The following is a 24,721-nucleotide window of genomic DNA, read 5'->3' on the forward strand; positions in this document are numbered from 1 at the left end:
AACTCACCCGAATGGATTCCACGTCAGGGAACCCGGAGCCTTCCATGTCCACAAACGTCTGAAAAACACCAACTGATATCAGCTCTGATGTTCAATTCATTGATTTTATACACCTTTTCTGGATGTTGCTTGACTCACAGATCTGAGTCCTGGTCCAGGAGGCCCTGGAGGTCCTGGGGGGCCCCTGGGGCCAGGGTGACCATCTCCACGGTCTCCCTGTAAGAACAAGCCTCATGTTAAGACAATGTCGGCCATCTGAAACCTAAGCTTTTATTAACCATGGTAGAAACTTTACAGAAGGTTTTTCTGTAAATATGGCGAAACATCTCACCTTATCTCCTTTAGGTCCAGGGTCTCCTGGGGTTCCAGGGAAGCCTGGGGGTCCATCAGGACCCTGTGTTAAAGAAACCATAAAGTTAGGGTGCTACAGATTTTCAACTTTATCAATCCTAACGGTACATTTTGACTATCAAAATGAAATACATACAAGTTAAAGCCACTGTTTTGTTTGTGTTTACTTACAAGTTTTCCATCCTCACCAGGGTCACCCTGCATGATTGAAATAAAGAAGGATTATTCATCGGGATTAAACTTTTGGATTACAGCTTTGTTCCACCAGGACAAAAACAAAGCAGGTACTGTGTGCTTATAAGAAACACTGCTGTACAGCCATTCACTTATTCATTCACTGGGCAGATGTAGGGTGACGTAGGTGGGTTGTCACACACAAAAACAACCACCCACACTCACATGGACATACTACATGTTGGAAATTGTAGGATAACTCGTGATAAAATATGGCGTACGATAACAATAACGTAACAACAAATGATTATGTGTATATTGCAAGACAATCATACAACTAGAAATCACGATATCAGTCTAAATGAAGAAAACAAAATGTCTTTCTAATGTCTCTATTTTCTCCACAGCGCTAACATCTGCACCCTCAGCAGTTGCCAAGGTAAAGGACAAATTATCCACGGTCTACTAACTGGCTCTCCTTCGGCTCCTGGTGGTCCTGCTGGGCCCGGAACACCTTGTGGTCCAGGTGGTCCCCGTGGTCCTGCCGAAACAACTGTGCCGTCACTGCTAAGTGAATACTCGGAGGCGGGGCCTGGAGGGCCAGGGAGGCCGGCGGGCCCAGCGGGACCAGGTTCACCCTTCTTTCCTTGGTAGCCAAATCCTGCGCTCCCCTGCAAATGAAGAAAGCATCTGTGATGAGGCTGGTGATGATGAAGCAGGAGAAACTATACTTAATTTTACATATCTGTCAATTCAAGGTACATTAAATCTATTTTTAACTATTTTTAAATGTGTTTTAAATGTGTATTAAAAAATCTAAGAGCTGCAAAAAAACAAACAGTATATATACATCAGTCCACTGATAATACAGGTGCTTTTTTCTTTGACTGAATCTGAAAATCCTGTGGAAATTTTCAATACATTCTACTAGAAACTAATTTCTGTGTTTGATTTTACATTTCTGATCGAACTGAGCTTCAGAAACTCACACCAAGGAGCCAAATATCACCCAAAAAAGACATAATCTGAAACTTACCTTTAATCCCTTTTCCCCAGGTTCCCCCTGACAATGAGAAAAAAGAAAGAGTAGCAGGTAGTCAGTCAGTGAACCACACTGAAAACCAGCAACACAAACATCCACAGATAAATTCACACACTGTCAGCAGAGTTAGCGGCTCAAATGTTTTTATATCTTCAGAAATATTAAATAAATGACCAAGAATCAAATAATATAACCTAGAATGCCACACGTTAAAATCTACCCTAAATACAAACAAATGACAAAAGAAAGGCTAATAATGTAAATCAGAACATATATCAAAATAAAGCTTTTATAGGTAAGTGGAAAATACTTTGTATTTGCCCGCACACTTTTAATTAAAAAGCTGATATAATGTGGATATTTTGAAGCATGAAAAAGCTGATAAGCCAATTCATTGGCCAACATAAACACATGTTATGTAGATGATGAAGACAGCACAGGTCGCTGCGTTACAGCACACTCTGCTGTTCAGTACTGGAAACTGCAGTTGTTTGCATTCACTGAACAGAGAAGCGGTGCCATAACAATATGGAGTATTTTCTCTTCAGTTTGGCCTCGGTTTTGTTTTCCGTTGCATACTGCATATATACAGTAACTGTATATATATATATATATATATATATATATATGTGTGTGTGTAAGCATACACATACAAGTGTGTTGTTCACAGGAAAGATTCAATATTTAAACTTAAAGATGCTGTTAAACAACAGTATTTCCAATTTAATATGCTGTCAGAAAATGTGTTCACTTACATTCGGTCTATGGTTTGACATTTGAAACATGAATCATTACAAGCTTCAGTAACGAGACAGAAACATAAAAATGTGTTGATTTTGTCTTGTTGATTGACAGCTCTTTTTCCAGTGAAAGTCTTTTGTGTGTTAGTCCTTTGCCATTCCTCAAATTCCCAACTTGGTTATGTTATTTGTCACTTATTTGCTTTTTTTAAAATAAATTTGATTTTATTTGTTGTTTTTATTTGTTTTAGCATGTACAGGACTGTATGCTTGCATTGAATCAGACATTATAGCGCCCTCTAGTGTTTCTATGGCGCTCTAATTTACAATAAACATTACTTTCATACAAAAGAAAAGACAAAAGGTCCAAACCTTCTCCCCACGAGCTCCACCCCGGACGCTGGATCCAGATTCTCCTTTTGGCCCAACTGGACCCCTTTCTCCTTTCTCTCCTCTGTCACCCCTCTCTCCTTTAGACCCAGCTTGTCCTGGAATACGAAGACATTTACACCCTCATGAAATGATGAACAACTTTGCCCCACAAAGTGACAAAAAGGTCAAAAAACAATAAAAAAGATGAGAAAAAAGGAAAAAACAGCTGCTGCATTTACAGGCCATCCAGCTGTTCTGAGGCGGGAAATGTTGCATGCAACTGCGTCCTCCACCATATTCATCCTCTCTCTCTTCATAATGACTTTGCACTTCTCTAACTGAGTGTATTATTTTCCAGGGGATGAAATGCAAACTCCACTCCCTCAATTTGTGTTTAAATCACCCGTCTCCATCACTGCTGACATGCACAGCAACAGCATGTCCACTGCGGTTATGATTCACAAGCGCCTTTAAATAAATACGCGAGCACAGATAATTCACCGTACAAATTAAATATAAATGCACGGCATTATATTAGAAGCCTTAACAAGTGTATAAAAGAAAACATTTGCTTCTATTTTCTCCCAGACCTCCGTTTTCTCTCTGAAAACACAGCCACATTTCCACCACTCTGGCCTTTCCACAGACACACATGTTATCCACCGCCCCGGTCATGCATTAGTGAGCTCTTTGAAAACCACGTGAGTGACGTCTCGCGTGAGAACCTCGCACATGAAGCACACCGAGCGGGAGGAAAAGAGGACACAGGTGATCTGAGGAAGTTTTTAACTCCACCCACCTGGTGAGCCAGGAAGTCCGGGCCTGGACTCCACAGACACTGAAACACGCTGTGTGTTACTGACTAAACACAAGACAGAAGACAGAGTTAATGTAAGGTTCCAGATGAACAGCTTCTCCTGGCATGTCCATGTCATGACGAGGATGTTATCTTGGTGTTTTATTTTCTTTTTAAATACACACATTGGTAGTGTAAAAACCTAGATACATACTTTGTTCCCGTTATTTCTTACTTTGTGTAAACATAAAAATGATTTACACACAAAATGGTAATAATGGTAAATATTAATGGCTGTGGATGATGATTCAAAATTCTCCTGACGCGTGTGTAAATGATGTGTGATGGAGAAGAGAATCATCAAGACTAAAACAAATAGCATTTATCAAAAATCAAGTACTGTGATTTTAAGTATGTCTAAATATTAGACAATGTAAATGTAATGTGGACAAGTTTAAAGTCACTTAGATAAAGAGACACCTGACAAGAGGGTGCGTCAGTGCCTTATAAATGACGCTAGATCTGTATCATATTTATAGTTGCAAGGATAATATTTAGTGTTCAAGTTAGTATTAGGTTATTAATGATAACTTAGTGTCTCTGTATCTCGTATTAAAACTGCTGCTTTACTGAAGGCGGAATCATAAGACAGGAAACAGTTATAGCACCAGTGCCAGAACAAATAAACAAAGGTATCAAATAGGGCTGCACACTTTGGGGGGGGAAAGTTCTATTCTATTGCAATTGGAGTTATGACAGAATAAACAAAGAGTATTCTAATTTTTGAGTGCAGATGAATCTCTTAATTTGGTTATTTGAACTTATAAACAAGTACATGTGTTATGTTTTATTCAGAAATCAATAGTGTTATGTGTGTTATCTTTTGTGTGAAGACCTCAAAGGGGTGCACTGTGCTACAGTACTGTGCAAAAGTCTCAGGACACCTCCAGCTTTGTTGTTTTTGTCGTACAACGTGTGTATGTGATGCTCAAGGCATGTATTAAATAAACCTGGCATAAAACTCTGTTTTCCACAGCAGATATGTTTCACAAACGCAGCTTTTACCAATAAGATTAATGAGGGTTCAACTCCAGGGTCATGCTGTTGTTCATACTGCATACATGTTTCCTGTATTTTCTTCCCAATTATAGAAATAATTATGGCGTATGGTCATTGTAGCATTGCTGAAACAACAATTCTAATGGCGTCTTAAGGCATTCACACAGTACTGTTCTTCTTGTTTTTCCTTTCAGGGTCAACACAGCGGATCATCTGCCTCCAGCTTGTCCTCTCCCTTGTGTATTCTTCTGTTACACCAATTGTCCTCATGTCCCCCTTCCCCACATTCCTGATCCTTCTCTGTGGTCTCTCCTTGTTCCTCCTGCCCGGCGGCTGAATTTTTCAACATCCTTCCATTTATGCCAAGAGTTTTTTTTTTTCTTTTCGGTAATCTAATTTTCTCATTTTGTTTGGGGTCATTTCACAATAAGCCGAGATTTTAGCACACCGCGTGTTGCGTTTGGCTTCATGTCCACTAGATGGCAATGTGTCTCAGTGAAAGTGTCACAGAAGTGGAGCACAGCCATGTGCTGTTTTAGTCATTCCACATCTTAACCCACCAGGTGAGGTAAAGTCACGTGTCAGCGTGTTCAAGTACTGTCCCTAAAACTTTCTGAATGACTAAAATAGAAAAAAAAGAAAAGAAAGAGATCCAAAAGCATCTGTTTGATCATTCAAAATGTGGAAAAACCCCAGAAACTACACTTAGCTGTGTATCTGACAAACCTCCTGTCCAGCACATGGTAAAATTCACAGATTATGAGACCGTTGTCCAAGCACAATATTGTAATCTGTCAAACTGTTAATGTTTTTTAAATGAACTCACCTGTCTCTCTGGAAACTGACACTGACTCCTCTATCTTGGTCACTGGAGGCTGCGGAATGGGTGAAAAAGCTGGAGGCGCAGTCTGCAGGAAATATAATTCAACACAGAGACACATTTAAAAAAGGCTATCAATGACATCTTCTGAAGAAAAGCACTGAGATCCCATTTCCACACCCTCTAAAATCATCATATTTAAATAGTTTCCATGGTACATTACATAAAATCTTGCTGCAAGCCACTTATTTTTACCTAAAAAAGAAAATTAAAGACGTCTAAAACATTGAAATTTGGGACAATTCTGCATGACTGCGGTAACATTTTCCACTTGTTTGAAGCCTCAGTTTTGTTTTGGGGTATGGAAAATTTCAATTTCATTTGAAAATAAATGTTTCCATTCACATACAACTTCATATTTATCCGACTGCTTGTACTGACTCATGACAAATGGGCGCCTATTGGACGATACTAGCTGTCAATCACACTGGCGTCCACTCATATGTGTTGTGCTTTATCGTCTATTTCCCTCTTAACCCTGAGAACGCAGAGCTTTTAGGCAGTTTTTTCCTTTGATATGATAAAACATATATACAGAGGCTACAAAAATGTGCAATATAGTGTCTTATATACTTTTCTTTTTCAGCACAACCTGTCTGATTAAATAGTTTTCCATTTTCACCAACTACATAAACACACCTGAGCAAAAAGTAAATGTTCTGGTCTTCTCCGCATTCATCCTCAACCATCCCAACAAACAAAAACCCTCATGTTGTCATTCCACTGCACTCATGTTTATATCTTGTGCAGCCAAACGTGCACTCTCCAACAAACTAAACTCGTGTTTCCCACCTCTATAAGACTTTTTAAACATGATTCAGTCAACGCGAGCATTTCTTCCCCCCCTCCCTTATCACGGTGTTCTCTCCTGCAGCAGCAACATGTCATTATCCAGAGTTATAGCGACACCTGGACTACAATTAATGAACTTAGATGACATGCGCCCACCTCAGTGAGTATCTGTATGTGTGTGTGTGTGTGAACACTGACACCACAAAACCTCAATTTTACCCTGCAAATTCCCACAAATCAAAGTGTATTTGGGAGGAGGTTTTGCAGACAGAAGTCAGTGTCCCATCAACACAGCAGGAATGAGAGTGGCAACATGAGTAATTGAATGCTTGAGGGCAGAAGGGGTTCATCCAAATACCCCCCCCGTCTGAAGCTCATTCTTCACTGGAGACACATCTCAAAAATGTTACCTGTGGATTTCAAGAGATGAGTGGGATGAAGAATGTAAGAGTGTTTACTGTGGGGGATGAAGAGGCCGAGTCAAGCCAGCATGGTTAATTAACCATTGAGCAGTTTTGCTCCCTGGGAAGCTCTTTTCTCTCCACTGTGTCATTGACTATGCTGAGAATTCCAGCCAGAGCATTATGGACTCTTCCAAATTGATGTATGTATTAAATGTGATGAAGAGAATACCCTGCTTGTTCACTCCATCACTATAAGCGATCCATCATGGGAGGCTCTCCCTTTAGAACATGGTGTTGATGGACCTGAACCACACAAACCTGCTGACTTAAGAGCAGGTATGCGGCTCCGCTGGCAATCACAGGGGAGTTTTTGTGTGTGTGTTTTATTTCTTGTGCATGTCCTACGAGGAACACAAAGGAAACTTTTTGGTATTGGAACATTTTTTATGGTTTGCCTGAGGATAAAGGAAAACCAGCTGTTTATAAAATGTAGAAACAAAGGACTGGCTCTGTGTAACAGAAAGGGAAAAAGTAAAGAGAACAGCTATAGTAGTAGTCATAGCAAAGTTACATGAGTATGAGGTTGTCATTACGACATTAATTACTCATTAATACATGAGACTCTAGTCATTACTACCCTTTTTTACATGAAAACTCAATAGTCACTACCACAGTTTATGTATACTACTCAATATAGACACAAGAAATCAATAAGTACTACTACATTATGATGAAGTAGGCATTAATACATTATTACATATGTACTTAGTAGGCATTACTTCATTCTTACATGAGTACTCAGTGGTTATTACTACATTACATCTGTACTAAGCACTTAGGATTACTAAACTATTAAATTACTACTTAGTAATCACTTCATTATGACACAAGTAATAATCCTTCACTTTCTCCAACTACTCATTACAGTGATACATGTGTATTTAGAAGTCATTGCTACATTACGACATGAGTACTTAAGTCATTACTACAACACTTGTGTACTCAGTAGTCATGGTGAGCTTCTCTGCACAACAAATATTCCTCTTCTTTATTTTGTAAAAGTGTTCCTTGATTTGTGAATTTGGATTATAAAAAGTGATTTCATCTGATTTGATCATGGCTTGGATTATACCCATTTTCATAGAAACCCGTATAATCTCTACCTGTATCTTACACAGCGCCAGCTCTATCAAAAACACATAATATGCAAAGTATAGAAGCCATATTTTTTACCACCTATATGAAAGAAGCAGGTCTTGTTTTTCCCGTATGCAAATACTAAAATGAATGATGTATTAACGACATTATTTAGGTGCTTGAAGTTTCTTTTCCTACTTTATCCAAACAATGTCAAAGTCGGCATTGGTGCCCTGAGTAAGTTTGAAGCCTGTTAATCGACCCGCTGGACAGTTATGCCATTAACATTTATAGATAGATGAACATCTATCACACTATATGCATACTATTCGAGATTCAATCCCTGGAAGTGTTCCTTCTCTGGCTTCCTGCTGAAGAGCAACACTTAAACAGTGACACTGCTGCAGATGACTGACTTGCTCTGCCATCTATCAACATGAATTCAAGCATGACAAAGTGGAAAAGTTTCACTTGTATAGTTCAACTCTTCGTCTCTGACTTTTCTTCTATGCCTAGACTTGTCATAATTGCAACTGTGCAGAGTGTGGGTTATACTTAATGTGTACAGACATCAAATGGAAAAGGAAATCAGCAGGTAGGCATCAGATGCCAGCTGTTGTCTTCCACATATCCAAATGCCAAAGGAGCAGACGAGGGGGGAAAAAGACCTTGTAAAACTGATACAGACTCAAAGTGGAGTCGTGGAAGTACGACCGTGATGATGAAGAGACTTCGGACTTTATCGTCTCCTCTGACTCTCTTTCCCCGTCTGTCAGCTCCGGTTCACAGCTGATTGAGAAACCAGTCCGAATGAGGAAACCATGAAATGGTTGATGGGGTGAAAGTGGGTGGGAGTTTTTTTTTTGTACTTGGATCAGACTGCGTCCAAATTAACATCTGGTTTTCTCTCCTCTCTCCACTATAATTGTGAGCGGCAGCGCGTGCACGCACATTAACTACGGTGGCGTTCGCCCGGCGGAGGGTGTTTCGGCTTGCGGGGCCTATCTCTGAGAGTGGGAAGACGTGAGTGGGTGTCGGAGGAATTTGATTGTGTGCGTGAGTGTGAGGCGGACGGAAAGCAGACAGCGGAAGATGGAAAGACAAATTGGTGGGGTGTGACAGGAGGAGAGACAAACAGATACAAATACAATGACTGAGACGACTTGAATCACTCTGTCAGTTTAGGTCTTTTTTTTTAACATTAACCTTTCAGCACCAGGTAAATCCCCTGTGGTTACAGCATGTGCAGCTCACTCTGAATGTGGGCATGTTTAAGACAGAGACAGCTCAATTTTCAAAGTCATCAGCACTTTTTTTGAATCTCCCCAGGGACCGGTGTTTTACTCACTTACACTCACGCAGTAACCTGAGACAGCAGCCGTACGGTGTCTATCCAACACTGGGATGACTCAGTTTACAGAAGCATTGTCTGCTGCTCATAATCAGCTGTTTAGGGAAGGAAAACATTACTCATCCATTTATTTATTTATTGATTTATTCCCCCGTCTTTGCTCTGGTGTTGGATTTACAGTTTTGAGTAGCAGTGTTAAATAATAATAATAATAATAATAATAATAAAATGTTCCATACCGTCCATCTATGTTTCTCCACGGCTGGTCTTGTGGGTCTCGGTTGCTCGTAGCCACTTCCTTCGCCTGAAGCCTGAGGAAAGCAACCATATGTTGAACATGTTAATGCACAAGATAAGATGAAGTGATACACATGGATTTTTTGATGGAATTTACAGTTATATATATATTTAATCATCAAGTTTTTAGCTGAATGAAAGGCAGTAAGCAACAATGACATTTGGTGTTTAATGCTGTTATTGAACACTTAATCTGTTAATCTGTATTTTATGCAGATTTTCACCTGGTAAATGAAAGTGTAATTTAAGCCTGTTTGTTTTTAAACCTCTTTTCATTGGCATTTGTTTTCCAATTGGGTCTGTTTTCTTGTTTTATTTTATTTTATTTGATCTGTTTTTATTGTGGTTTTTAGTCCACATTTTTATGACTTTCAATTTATTTGAGTTGTTTTAGATGCATCTAAGCTTCTATGCATTTTATTTATTGTGCCTTTTATTTATTCTTCTGTACAGCACATTGGTTCACTGTGGTTGCTTTAAAGTGCTTTACAAATAAAGTTGTATTGGAATTAAAAAAACATTTGCATCAGAAATCTGCAAACAGGTCGAAGAATGACTGAAAACACAGGAAAATAGAAATGGAAACTGCTCGTCTCCGAACCCTCACGTGCTGCCAATGTATACAAAACACAAGCTCCCTCCCCCCAAAGTGCAGCATCCATTGTTTCTGTTTGTAAAGATCAAACAGGCAGAATAATAACATCAATGATAACAAAGTAACGCACTGCAGCTTTAATACTGAACCCAGGCTTTCGTAGTTTCACGTGTCTGCTTGTTGTATAGTGTTTTAAAGAAGGTTTTTATACATCATTTTTTATAATACCGCCTTTTAATCCATGGCTTCCTAGTAATTGGGTATCACGCATGTGTCTCCGCTGTCAGACAGCTGTGTGTGAGGTTCATCGTTTTAGATAAAAGGCACATCCTGCAATCTGAAACCTGTCATTTCCACTGGAAATGTGATTTCCCCCCCGACTAATCCAAACAGCATATAAAGATTTGACGGTGGAGTCTTGAACTTTTATTCCGTCACTAAGGACAGGGCTTTTTGGTGGTCTCAGCGAGCGGAACAGCTGCGACTGCCAATGTTTTACTAAATAACAGTTAAGGCGGCTAGTGGGCTGTGGAGAGGCACCTGTGTTTGTGTGTGGGTGGTCAGGGTCAGTGGGGAAATGCCTCCTCTATCACTTTTATTTGTTACAGATATACCGTGCGTTAGCGATGGAATAAATAGTCGCAGTGCAGTTACACTTCACCACATCCTGTATGTGACTTTTAGGGCATTTCTGCTTGTTGACAACTTCCATTGGGTCATGTGCTGGCTTTCATAGCTCAGATAAAATAAGTAGAAGTAGCTTGGTCATAGTGCGATTTTAAATAAAACTTTGTTTTGCCTTCACTTGACTCCTGAGGTTATAACAGCAATTGCAATGGCATCAGCTGTAGTAGGTCAATACACAGCACCACAGGAAACATTGCAACATGTGCATGTGAGGGATTTCCCTCTGAACCTTCTCAAATCAATATCCTTTGTATCGTTCGACCACCTCCAGGAATAGTGGTGGTTACAGGTCACTAAGTGTGGGGTCAGAGGCTGAAAGATTTGAGAAATCCTTGATCGAACATTCAGTGTTCTGGATTCTGGATTCCCCTGAAATTGACCACATAATTAAAACCACATGTAGTCAGTCAATGTTTCTTTCTGTTTGTTTGGTGAGAGGAAATGACCTAATGTGCAAAGAACATCTTTATGGGACTTCTACAAGGCCATTTTCCACTTATCTTCCATCTCTTCATTCTTCCTTTTGGAATTAATATAAACAAAATAGTAAGTACAATACATCTTGTATGCAGCAGACTTCAGTTCAGCTCATCCGTGCAGGGCTATCTCAAGTTTCTCACGATACACTACAAGCAGGGTCGCTTTAAGTGACATGACCCACACGACCCCTCGCAATTTTTTCTTTTTACCACCTAAATTCTTTGAAGAAACACACAATGAATATTGTGTTTAACAACTCCCTGCCTCTGCTGCTCCCTGCTGCTACTGGAGATGTGTGTGTGGGGGGGTGATGGCAGATTTGCTCATAAGGGGAGGTGGCAGCTTCCTCAACTCCCACAACTAGTGGACAAGGCTACGTGATTGATAGATTTAATGAATACATTTTTGATGAAAATGGAGTTTCTCTTAAACTGTACTGCCGTTCCACTTGGGCTTCCGTAGTTTAGTAGTTTAATAGTGGTGCAGCAGCAGGAATCAGTGAGGGATTGTTCCTAAAAAAAAGTAGCATGGAACCAGCCTTAGTGCTCACGGATCAGTGCCGCAGGTGCACTCTTGGTAAATTGCCATGGGAATAATACACAACTCCTTATATGGACATCCTGTGTGCGTGTGTGTGTATGTTTATAGGTCACATATTCAGGCTTCTCATGTGTTGTTGAGTCAAAGTTATGATTCATTTTATATTGCATTTTTAGTAGTGATATGAAGTAGCAATATTTGTGCAAAAGTCAGAAAATAGAGCGTTTGAACTGTGAAGTATTTAAAAATTTCACAAATTCAAATGCAATTTCGATCAAATTCAATTTCGATTTGAAATCTTTTGAGTACTTTTTGCTCAGGTGTTTTTATATAGTTTGAGCCCTTACCCGTCCTATATAGTAAAAAGGTTTCATCAGATTGCCTAGGTTATGCTGAAAAAAAGGATATAAAACACTCTGTGTTCTAACTATTTTAAATAGTTTTTACTTAAAATAAATGCAAACTTGTTGTCACTCACCATATCGGAGTCGTCCTCGTCGTCTTCACAGTGTCTCTCAGCAGCGCGGGGGTCTCCCACCACCCTCAGCTCCCCGATCACGCCCTGATGCAAAACAAGGACATGTGTGTTTTGATGTTTGATGGCACACGGAATCTCACACGCATGCATCTTTTTGTGTTCCGTGTTTAAGAGTTCTAAGGGAATTCCCAAAATCAGACGGGCCTGTGAAGTGCCATTATCTTTGCCCTGCACAGAAAAGATGTGACGTTCTCATACAGGATGCTCACACGCAGCATGAATGCTATCTTGCCGTCTATCGAAAAAGGGCCATTAGCTGCTTATGTGGAGGTTCCTTCTCTGCTGATGACTTAATTGATGTTGACACTGTAAGGACACATTAATGTGGTCAGAAAAAATATTCTAATGGATTTTTTTTTTTTTTTAAATAGAACTTTGAAGAGAAATTCTAAAAGCTTTTGACTTTTCAACTCTGTCTCCACACAGACTTACAGTGATGACATGTTATGGTCTTTTTCAAACAAACTGCCTCAGATCTTCAAAACTGTAAGCCCCCTCTCACTAAAATGTCACTGCAGCGTGTTTTTTTTGCTTGTAATGGATGATCATAACAGAGAGATCCAAACAAATCATATTTCACTTTTTTGACAAAAGACCCAACCACAGGCAAATGCCTGAGATGAGCTCGTGGCTGTAATTTCAAGTCTCACTTCAAAAGTAATGGAGTGAAGGAGAATATTTTTCATGTTGAGAATTAAAACTGTCAAAAGTCTCTTTTCCCCAAGGTGTGGGGACAAAATTGTACTCGGTAACATGTTTCAGCTGTGGAATATTATGGTTTTTCCCCTTCTTTGCTTGAATAGAGTTCATTTGTGGAAACAGAAACTGCAGTGTACCTTCTGTCCACGCTTGAGCTAATGAAACAGTTCACTGAACAGGTGAACAGAGATAACATTTACTGTTTACACACTTTTGTTTGCATTTTTTCTCCGTGCAGGTAGCCATGGGGGGGGACGACTATAACCCGTCAACAGCAAAGGCCAACATTTGTTTGCTTGGATTTACTGTGGTCAAATGACTTGAGTTAACTACAATCCCAACTGTGAGGATTCCCAATTATTCACAGAGAACTCTGGTGAGGCCGTGTTGACGTTCATGTTGGGCTTTTTTGAGTTGGCCAATTTGGCCAATTAAGTCATATGAGGGTGATTCAGCCAAAATGTTTCACATGTCTGACTAAAGAACATCAAAACACCACACTGTGTTTTCCCCAGATTCTTGCAGGAAGACTCAACGTCCCATTTTTGCTTGCATACATACCAGGAACTTGTCTAGATCAGCCCCTCCAGCTTGCCCGACAAAGACTCCGGCACCAGTGTCCAGCTCCATATCATCCGGGGACCTCTCGATGCGCATCACCTGAGGGGCTGCGTCACAGTTGTGGTAGAACATCACCCTGTCGTCCCTCACAGCAATGGCGAAACGGGTCCAGGTGTCCCTCATGGAGGGCACGGGGAACCTGGCCGCTTCGTACGACTGCTGCGAGCCGGGCTCCGTGTAGTACAGGATGACGTTCTGGTTGCCGCCCTGCACGGCCGACAGCTTAACGCCGACGTACATGATCTGCTGAGCGGCGTCCGTGACAGAGAAGAGGACTCCACCCTTGTCAGAGGTGGGTTTCAGGTTGAAGATGAGGGAGAAGTCCCGATAGAAAGGGCTCGGCAGGTGGGCGCGTGCCAGCTGGCCCGTGTTGGCCGTGGGTCCGAAGACATATCCGGGGCTGTTGTCGGGTCCGTACACCTGGGTAATCTCACTGGGAGGAGGGTCACCGATCAGCTGCAGCAAAGTGACTCCACTGTCTTCTATAGGAAGAGAGAAATATTAGTGTTAGGCCACAATATGCTTATAAAAAAGTGTAGGTTAGAAGGTAGGGCAGCATAGCAGGGTGTGATATTAGACCAGGTTCTATGAGACGGTTGGTGGTGAATGTCTGATCACTACAGAAACAGCTGCTGTCTACTGCATAAAATGGTAGTTTTTGCAATACCAATTGGTCAGTACTTAGCGTTGGCTTTCGCTTTGCTTTCTAAAGTACTCTGCTCAGGAGATCACAAACAAACAAAGTCCTTTTTAGAACCTCGAGATCCTAATACGGAAAGGACCCACATCCCAAAAAAGAAAATGGATGGGTCCTTTGAGAGAAATAAAAGTTAAAAAAATCACTCTAGCAGACTGTGTAAGACCTCTAATCCAAAGACAAGACCTGCTGAAGCAAAAACTCCTACTTCCCAAACTGAGGGGTGACCTGCAGATATAGTCCTGTGATTTCTAGGTTTCTAGGTATAGATATCATAGTATACAGTATGTGCCATAACAGCTAAAACTATGATGGAAACACAAATCTCACATTTTGAGACCCTTACCCATCTATTGTGTGTAGAATTTGATGCTGATGGATTTCTACTCATCACATTCCTGGTACTAAAATGTATTGTTTTTCTTTCCGACTTGTGTGACATCTGCTAAATGTCACTGCTCCGGGGCACACAGCGACCAACAGCTGGGCCTCCTGCATATCCACGCTCACTCTTCCATCACCCTTGGTGACTCAGGCGAGGTCAACGCACAACGATTGAAGGCATTTTTAAAAAAAAAAGAAGACGCAAAGAGACACAAAGTCCAATGCACATTCTGTCCGACTTGAGACAACGTCTTTCAGTTTTTCCTCAAAACAACATTTCCTCATGTTTAAAGAGAAATCACAAAAAATCACTGTTTTGGGAGAACACATGATGCAGTTTCTGGTGCTTTGAAGAAATGCTTTGCTTCACCACCTGGTGACTCATGTGCTCGGTTCAAAGGCTCCCCACTGCCCCGACTGTGAGGGATCTGTGGGGTCCGCAGTCGGCTTTGTTGAGAGCTTAAACACACAGAGTGTTTAGCTGAACCCAGGACCTTGCTTTCTGTTCCACAACCATGAGCGCCGGTCTGAGTATCCTGCACGCTGTCTGAGAACTGAAGATGCTTTCGGTCTGAGCTAACAAGAGAGCGCCCAGTCAAGCTGTAACAGAACAGCAATAAAAATACTTTCCAGTATTAATTATGCCGTTGCGGGCTGTGCCAATCCGACAGACACTTTGAGATAACCTCCATGGCTGTAAATTAAAGATGTGTACGTGTTTCATCAGAAATAGCAACAGGATGAAAAATGGTATCAAAACATGCCACGACGTATATTTCTACTAAAGGTACAGATGTGAAAATGTGGAGAAAACATTTCAAAAACATGGTTTTTGAATATTTAGCATATTTTAGGGAAGCTAAGAGTACAGTATATGTCTAATATTCATGAAAACATACACATCACATCACTGGACCAAATATTGTCAAGTCTCCAAAATCTCAACAGACAACACCTTTGCCTAGAGCAGGTATTTTCTAGAATCCACGACTGCCGCATGAATGGCAGTAAACAATAAACTGTCATTTGCACCAGGCCGACCAGATGTTTACTCTGATAAAGTCAGAATGAGAGACCTTGAGGGTCTCTGCGAAGGGGCGTGTGCTCACACGTCTGAACCCGGCTGCCTCCTTATGTACGGTCTCTGCCAGGGCAGAGCCGAGGGAGACGGAGCTCTGTAGTCATTTGGTGGTGAAATCCATCTTGTGGAGGGAAAGCACACCATTTTAATTTGTCCTATCCTCCTGCTACGGTGCTGACGCCGACATGTGAGCATCGTAATAACAGAGTTACTAAGTAACTCGTAGTAGTACATGATAAATTGTGAATTGAACTGTGAATGCATTGATTGTGTATAAATAAAATATGGCTGACGTTCACTTGCTTGTTTATTCGCCTCTTTTTTGAGCACATGTCCTAAAAATGATTTGATTTGTGAGCAGATCACACATCAAGGTCTGTAATAAAATGGAATGTGAGGTGCTCTTCTACAGAGCCTGGTTGCAGCTTGCAGCATTCCTCTAAAGTTCAGACCCAGGCTTGAGTCTCACTCTCCCCCAGTCAAAATATCACCATCTTTTTCTGAAAAACATCAGATTTTTCTCGTGCTTTGGCCAAAGGGGCAGCGGGGATCCTTGCAGGGCTTCATTAGTGAAACATATGCTCGACTGGTCATCACTTGCAGTGACCAGATGTGCACTGCAAGCACGTACGTGAGCCAGACTCGACCAAACGCGTGATCCCAAATATAAATAAAAATGCAGAAAAAAGAAAGTGGAGTCTGTGGAGAACTGTGAAGAAAGGCAATTTAATTACCGGATGTAAAAAAGATAAAAAAGGTCTGACATGTCTTTCAATGTGCTGAGGCCAGTCCGGTGTGCCCCCAAAGGTCCGACCAGTCAGTTCTTGCCTAAGATCAAAATTTGTTGGGCATACAAAGGAAGCACCATTAGCATTTTAAGTGCAATCCCAATTCAAGTTCCCGAACAGCTTTTGTTGTCCCATGACAGCTTCGAGGCCAGTTGGGCGTAGAAAAGAACTGTTGATGAATGGTACTCCGCTGGATTTATGGCGCTAGTTTGTCTTGTCGAGAAGAACACATACTCACCGGGAACATAGCTCTTTTTCACTTCCTAGCATTCCAGGATGGGGTACCAGAGTTTGTGATACCCTGTTGATAAAGCTGTATATACAGAGCGAAAATGTATACACAGCTTTGGGAAGTACAGAATGCTGTATGAACCGAGGGGACATTCGAACATCTGGACAGTCCGAGGAAACTTTATGGTTTCACTGACTGCACTCCATTACCCTTCAAAACATCCCTTGAGGCCCGCTGACAAGGGCAGTGATCTCTCTGCACAGATCTGGTCAGCGGGTCTGACCGTGTGTTTGGAGTGTCAGAGTTCCTCTCTGCAGCAGGGAAAATTATAGTCCCGTGACTTTGAAAAAAAAAAAAAACCCAAAAACCGGCTAATGCATTTGCAACATAAACAGTGTCTGGGTCACCTGTCAGGCAATTGATTTAAAAGAGAGGGAAATTAAATTTGACCACATGATGATGTGGTCGTCTTTGCCTTCTGCTTTTCTGCCCTGTTTGAGCTTCTCTTCAGTGCATCTGTGTACAGAACTGTAAAACCTATAAATCAATGTCAAGGATTACGTGGGAAAAAAGGCGATGTTGTTGCTTGAGAGGATGCAATGTCTTTCAATACATAGAACTATTTTTTATATTTTCTGATGTTACATAACTGACTAGATTACTTTAGAGTTCATCCTCCAAAGTTTACTTTGTGACACTGTGAGGAAAACCCTGATACAACTGGAAGAGGGGGGGCGGAATATTCTGAAAAAGATATCAAACCTAAAAATCACATCACAGTCCAGGAAGGAGAATTTTGCATTGGCACAAGCCATGCCGTAATTCTCAAACCACAAAAAGAAGATGTGTCTACCACAAGATGTTCACTTTAGTCTTATTGGGATGGAGCAATATGATACTGTTCAAGTTTTCTATCTGTAAGAAAAAAAAAGCTTTGAAGTTAAAGACAGGGCGTCAACAATCCCTTTTTCCAGAGACAATAGTTCAAAAATATGTCTTCAGTTCTAAGATAGCACTTGAAAGATATTCGTAGAGGCAGAGTGGATTCTTCAAATCATCAAAAAAAGAAAAAAAAAGCTGAGCACTGCTCTTCTTCAGAGGAGCTTGTCAAAAACCTTTAAAGAGTGTCAAAAAAAGGCAATTATCCAGCTCATCCCTGTGCTCAGACACTGTATTTAGCATCACTGCCTCATCAGTTCAGGTTTGTACTAGTGTAACACAAACCACAGGGGGGCAATGAGTTTCTGGCAGCAAAGACACTGTGTCCATAATTGGAACTCTCCCGAGAGCCAAAGTCAGAATGATTCCCTGGCAGGCAGCGCGCTGAAGAGCTGGAGCCAGCATCAGGCCTTCCTGTCAGGAGATACAATATCTAACTTGGCTCAATGGGAACCATGGCGCTACAAAATCAGCATTCCACCTGCAAAAGTGTGTAAAGGGCAGGCCCAAGCCTCAAAGACACTGAGATACCAGCAACGGAGCAGTCTACGTGTTAACAGAGCGATATCCCACGTCATATTAAACTATGACGGGGGTAGGATTTCAAAAGAAGAAGTTTAGAAGTTTACAGTTTTTACCTTTAAGAACTACAGCCAAAATAAAGTGCAGTTGACCTTTAGACCCTGAGACGAATGAGTGCTCATCTTTCAAGGGAAGAGACTGGTAACCATGGAAAACATCATTAAAGGGCCCATTGTGCCCCGACAACCCTGTGTCTCCCACCCAGGTAGTGACAGACCACATCTGACAGAATTCAAAAATGTTTCTGTGCACTGATATCTGCACGGTCTTCCCACAGTAATTGCCCACATGCACACATCTGTAGGCTACATTCAGATATTTAAGTGAGAAAGATGTTCTTTTTTGTGTGTGTGCCTTTGTTGCCCCGTGCTAACAGGCCCCCATCTTTGAAGGTGCCAACTGAAAAGGTGGAAGTACATCATGAGACATTCTTTCATGACAGGTCATAGTTAAATGTTGCATGAGAGAGGGGGGTGGTGGTCTTAAGGCTGGATGAATGCCCTCCTCCCACACATCAGGCCAGCAGAGCTGCGAGGTGTCTGAACCTTCCCAGACGCTGCCCAGTATGGGTTCTGGTCAGTGGATTTGAGAGGTCAAAGCATGTTTGGCTTCAGGTCAAACTCTCGCAGAGCTCCGTGACACATTGTGACTGATGTCATTCACAGAGCCGTTCCAACGCATAAGCAAACGAGGCGGCTGCTTAGGGGGCCCCCTGTGGCCTCCAAGCGGGCCCCCAAGAGCTTCTGACATGTCTCACAAGAGTGTGTTTTGTGAAATCGTACAAAAATGCACTACTTTAACGAATAGTTAAATCAATTCCTGCTGCTTAGACATAGAGGGAATGATCAAACATTTCACAACAGTCAAGTAATGTCAGTGTTGGTATGGGGCAACAATTTAAATTCTGTTTTCGGCCACCATAAATGCTCGGGCCAGCTCAAGACATGTTGTACAAAGTTGTATGATGACAGGCCGCTGAAATGAGACATTGAGACATAAGCATGAGGCAGTTTGTAACACAGAAACCATGCATCGTAACTCAAATGCTCAAAAGCAACGTCCAACTGACTCAGCGATCCTGAGGAAACAGGGGCCTCACAGGGGCCTCACAGGGACAACAGTAACTAAGAGAGTCACTTGTCTACCAGATAAATTAATGAGCATTGCTCATTAGAAGGTTCCAGGTCCTGGATATAACAGATGATATTGATTACACTGGTTTTCAGTATGATTCAGCACTGTACTTATTCTTCAGGCTATTGCTAACAAATGGCGTGGCTCTGTTCATGTAAAATATTATCGATTTTGCAATAGTGCAACATTCAATGTTGAACACTGAATAATAAATAACATTTTTATGTCATCCATATATGACAACACTCATATTTTGTCTGCGATCTATATGCTTTCTCTTTTTTTTTTTTAGCTTTCCATGAGACTGTGCAATATGGAGTGGAAAAATCACACTGTGCTTTTGGGGCCTAAATGCTAATCCCTTTCCTTAACACCACAAACCCCCTGGTGTAGACACTCACAACAACTCTTTGTGACCATTTAAACATTTGTTTGGGCCCAGATGTGTCACTTAGTCCAGGAAGCCAGAAACTCATGTCCACTCATGTCTGTCAGTGGCGCACACCGTCAGAGAGATAACAAGGCTGTGAGGGGAGACAGTCTTGAACCCTCAATGATACGGAGGGAGAGCGGAGGTAAAGAGAGAAGCCCTGCAAAGGGGATGTGGCTAACTTTCTTTTTACAGGATGTTCTCACATGAATAAGCCTCAGAAGTATAGCAGTAAACATGTGAGTCATTTTCTCCAAAATATTTTGTAGTCACCAGGGGCGAGGATTGTATTTATTTCTTTATATTTAAGAGGGTACCACCTCACATTTAACGTGTAGGTCTACATCATAAATCACTGCCACATTACTGTTAGTTACTGCAACAAAACCTCTCTAGTTGACATAGCACTTGTTGAATGTAAATGCAGTTCAACAATTGAATTTAACGGCAAGAGTGTAAGTAAAGTACACCAGAAAGACATGCACTGAATGCAGATTACTTTCTTCTATGTTGACATCTTCAATGAAATGTGCAACCTGAGTACAATAAACTTCCAGCTGTCGGAAGTGTTTTGACAAGCACAGTTGTATAAACTGACATCCCACTACAAATCACGGACGCAAACAAGACCGCTTCCCATGCATGACAACCTAATCTGCCCGTCTGTGGACAGATAAATGCCTGCGAGCAAGTCCCTGTCAAAAGACACATGCAAGTCTCTATGCCAAAGTATCTACAGTACTTCATGCACAAACTGTTTACAGACACATGGCCTCTGTCCGGCAACTAGAGATGCATTAAGATTCAGAGAAAAATCAATCAGAATTCAAACTATGGATTACAGATTATATTGCTCTGTTGTATAATGTGCATTCAATAATTGTAGTTAAACTATAGTACTGTCTTTTGTCCCATTTTGAGTCCCATCTTTGTGGGAATATGAGCAAAACCTTGTAATAATGTACACCTGAGCAATGTATCACACTTTGAATCAGTAAGCTACAGAGGAAATCCTTTGCAGTATACAATTATGTCACTCTGTGTGTGTGTGTATGTTTGTGTGTGTGTGTGTCTTCCCTCAAAGAGTAAGTCACAATCAATCCAAAACATACATGCAACAGGTTAAACTCTGCAAACCAAATTGGCGTCATGCTTGTTAAGCTGGAGCCGCATTCTTCTTTTAAATGGGAACCAAGACATTGTTAATCCCACAGATTCAGGTACAACAATAATACATCAATTAATTGGGTAGGTAATGGGTATTGGGTTTTTGGGTACAGGATGAACACCAGTGGGAACACCAGACAAACTGGTCAGTAGGGGTTTTCCAAAGCTGGTTCAAATTTAAATCCTAAAATGTAGGATTAATTTGAACCAGTGATTACCTTTCTGGTTACTAACTGACAAGCAATGATACCCATCCTCCTCCTCATCGGGTAGTGTGTGGCACTCCACAGGGAGGCGTCCCTCATCCAGGAGCATCCAGCAACTGTCCTGCAAGACTTTGCAGAAACTCCGGCAAGGCAACACAGGCAGTGTGCCCATGGAGCCGCACTTTGGTACCAAAAGAAGGCAGAAAAACCACTCCAAACTGTGGTGGCAATGTGAACCCAACAGCCATGACCACTTATTCAAAAGTGCCTGAACTTCCTCCACACTGGTCTGGTTGAGATAATTGGGCACAACAAATCTTTGCCCATGCATAAAGGAGCAGAACGGTACATGTGTATCAAGCAACAAGCATTGTTGGGGTTCTATGACTCGTGATGGTTGTGTAGTATCTAAGATTCTAAGAGTGATTTGGCTTGTTGCCACAGTCTGGCCAGGCTCTTCCTGTTGGGTAGCTACTGTGGCATTTGGTGTTTGAGTTGTAGAAAATGCCTGACTACCAAATGAAGTTTGGCTATTCTGTAGAATCTTGTTAACTAAAGCTTCTTGAGTAGTTGTTAATTCACCAGCTGGTAAATGAGTAACTTTCACTAACTGGGTGCCCTTAGTTGCCTGGGTAATCACTGCAGAGTTGTTGTCTTCAGCTTGAGTTAGCAAATCTACTGCGGTTGAGTTTTCTTGAGAGTACTTTGTCAAATCAAAGCTTATGTTAAGTTGTCCACTGCTGCTATTGTTATTGGGGATTTCAAACACAGAACCCAGATTTTGCATTGGTTTTGGGCTGTCAAGATTATTGTCCTCTTCTGTTCTGTTCTGAATGATGAAGTCACTTTTTTGAGATAAATTTAGATTATTATATTGGGACACCAAAGTATCTCCATGATCTAATCTGTTTTCATCAGAGGGCTTTACTGCTTCTTTTGATTTTTCCTCAGAAAAACTAAGTGTTTCTGAGCCAGAAAACCAACTATTTTCAGCTTCTGTTGCAAACCCAGATGCAGACCTGTTTTCAGAGCCAGGCCCAAGACCTGACCCAGTGTCTGCTGCTAATTCAGACTCAAGGCCAGATTCAAATCCTGACGGCGGTGCTGTAAATGTTACATTATCAAAAACTGTAGAGCCCATACCCGTTAAAGAAGATGTGCCATTACCAGGTTTACTTATGTGAGACGAAACTGTGCCTTTTTCTGACGCCTGGTCATTCTCCAGTTGTGTTGTTGTGAAGAGGCTGGCCACTACAGTGGTCAGTGAGGGAGCCTCAGTGGTCTGAAGGGTCTGAGTGGTCTGCCCAGTCAATTGGATCCCATGTCTCTCATCAATGATCTGCGCTCCAACTGTGTCCTCTGGTGGCTGTTCTCCACTACCTGCTGGACTGCCTGACCCCTCATGGTCCATCATTGGTGCCAAAGTTGTTGTACCAGTCCAGGTCCAGAACCAGGCATCTGAATAGACCACCCAGTTGGCCAACAAAATCAAAACTCCAACCTCTATCCTCATCTTGGGCATCATGTCAAATCACGTCCAGCCACTTGATCAGGGGCCCAGAGTGGACTATGACATGTCCACAGAGCCAAAACACTCCTCAGACACACTATACTTCACTTCTGTCCCCCCACACACTCCACTAGGCAGAGAGGAAGAGTGAAGAGGAGTGCCCCATTCAAAAGAGTAAAGGGGAAGAGCAAAGGGAGATGTGCACCGTATTGGCTGCCCTGCCAATATTTCCTCTCCAAACTCCTCCTTTCTCCCCCTCCTCCCTTTGTCACACGAGTGAAAAGCGATCTCTCCTGCTGACTGATACCTTTGAATTTCTGCAGCCTTTGCCTTTCAGTGTACAACACTGATGCTTTCAGTGTTGTGCAGAGAGGGGCAATTTGTTCCCCTTGACTTGTTCTCTTTGTTCACACATGATAATAAAAAGAACTATAGATATAGGTTTAAAATTGTGTGAAAATGTGGTCGGCGCACGGGCAGTGCTGACGTCCCAATAAAAATCTGTCCCATTGTGTGAGAAAAGTGACATTAATTCCTGAGCAAAGTTGCCGCTGTGACAGGTTATATAAATATCACAACATTTCACAACAAACACTCTAATTAAAACTCAAATTTAAGTATCCTTAATGCAAACATAATAAGCTATTTTCTGACTCCCTGCTTATATTGTCCCCAATCTGTTTATAATCTACACCATTTGCTCATTCCAGTAGAGACCACTCTCCTCACTGTGCTGTGGTTACACAATAATCCAGTCTTCACTTTCTTGTCCAGGCTGGTTTCATACTGCCTGTGGGATCAGTTGACAGAGACCCTCGACATCTGTTAATCACAGATTAGGGACAAAAGGAACAGGAGGTTTGTGCAAGTGCCCATTCTAATAGCACGGGGGTTTAAAATGAACACAGGCATATTGTGCATACAACAGCAGTCGCTGATAGAAAATGAGACAGGACGTCTGTGCACGGCGTACCTTAAGAAAAGCTTCTATCCTTTAGCATCCTGTTGTGGCCTTAAGGCCAATTATGATCTAACTGATCCCTGAAAGACTGTTTGAAAGAAGAAGAAAAAAAACGAAGGTCACTAATTTATCACAAGATCAGATTATTTTTTAACTTTCTGTCTTGTGAAAGTTTTCATGAAAGGATAATTCATGTTTGTGTCTTGTGAAAAGCGACTTCCTTTTGGGCAAACATTAAGGCACTCGTGATTGTCCTTCCCTGGTGAATTTAATGAGAACATTTTACTCTTCAAAGAACAGAGAAGGGGGGGAAAAGAAAGCAACTAATATATCTTGATGAACACAATTTTAATTAAGCGCCTGTAACATAATTCCAATTCCAATTTAGTTAACCCAGCAAGGCAGAAGGATAAACATTCTTGTGTCCCGAAGCAACTCCAAAATCGTTAAAAAATATTTACGGCCATGAGAAAAACTTCAAAATGACAACTTTCTGTGGGGAAAATTATTCGTTTCAAGGTGACTGCATCACAAAGACAAATGTTTCCGGTACAGGCAGGAAGCCGATGATGCCTTCTCAGCCACAAGCCGGCAATTCTGCGGTGAGACAAACTCAACGTTCAAAGTAATTGTCGGCTTTAATTTGTCAGTGTGCAAACCAAAATAAACAGTGTTTATAGTAGGATCTCAGTTCAGCAAAACCCAGAGGTAATAAACTTTGTGCTGTGACAGGTAATGATTAGTCCTTAAACATCAAAAAACCCTCTCATGGACTCTTGCGGCTTATTGTATTGTTTGTGCAGCAGACAACAAATCAGAGCAGATTGTCCCTTTAAGAGGACGTTAGCGAGTGTTTTCACACGGGCTGTTTGAAACCACATCATTGCTGTTAAACTATGGCAGAGGCTGCCACGCTGAATTGTAACAAAACCAATAAAACAACAAAGCATCTGAGACAAATGTATATCCCAAAGACTGCAGTCAGAGAGCAGTTCATCCCAAAATGATGATGAAATAGAGGCGTTTCATATCGTTTGATTTAAACTTGGGAGGCA

At 41.5% G+C, this 24,721-nt stretch overlaps 1 protein-coding gene across 4 annotated transcripts in view; it reads right to left on the reverse strand.

The window, feature by feature from the left end:
* The window catches only part of col18a1a (collagen type XVIII alpha 1 chain a), a 70,134-nt gene that overhangs the window by 13,108 nt on the left and 32,305 nt on the right, over positions 1–24,721 (reverse strand). The window contains exons 1-13 of one of the 4 annotated variants that reach the window (XM_044019073.1): positions 22,363–22,839; positions 13,496–14,037; positions 12,176–12,259; positions 9,338–9,409; positions 5,361–5,442; positions 3,479–3,541; positions 2,680–2,795; positions 1,562–1,588; positions 996–1,196; positions 523–549; positions 332–394; positions 139–216; positions 8–58 (exon numbers count right to left, since the gene is read on the reverse strand). In XM_044019073.1, the coding sequence (XP_043875008.1) occupies positions 8–58; positions 139–216; positions 332–394; positions 523–549; positions 996–1,196; positions 1,562–1,588; positions 2,680–2,795; positions 3,479–3,541; positions 5,361–5,442; positions 9,338–9,409; positions 12,176–12,259; positions 13,496–14,037; positions 22,363–22,720 (1,764 nt within the window). In that variant the 5' untranslated portion in view covers positions 22,721–22,839. Of the gene's footprint in view, positions 1–7; positions 59–138; positions 217–331; positions 395–522; positions 550–995; positions 1,197–1,561; positions 1,589–2,679; positions 2,796–3,478; positions 3,542–5,360; positions 5,443–9,337; positions 9,410–12,175; positions 12,260–13,495; positions 14,038–22,338; positions 22,840–24,721 lie in introns of those variants that run through there. The other 3 variants (XM_044019072.1, XM_044019075.1, XM_044019074.1) reach the window with 3 other exon arrangements.

The sequence above is a fragment of the Solea senegalensis genome, linkage group LG2, assembly GCF_019176455.1.
Source record: "Solea senegalensis isolate Sse05_10M linkage group LG2, IFAPA_SoseM_1, whole genome shotgun sequence".
NCBI classification, from domain to species: domain Eukaryota; kingdom Metazoa; phylum Chordata; class Actinopteri; order Pleuronectiformes; family Soleidae; genus Solea; species Solea senegalensis.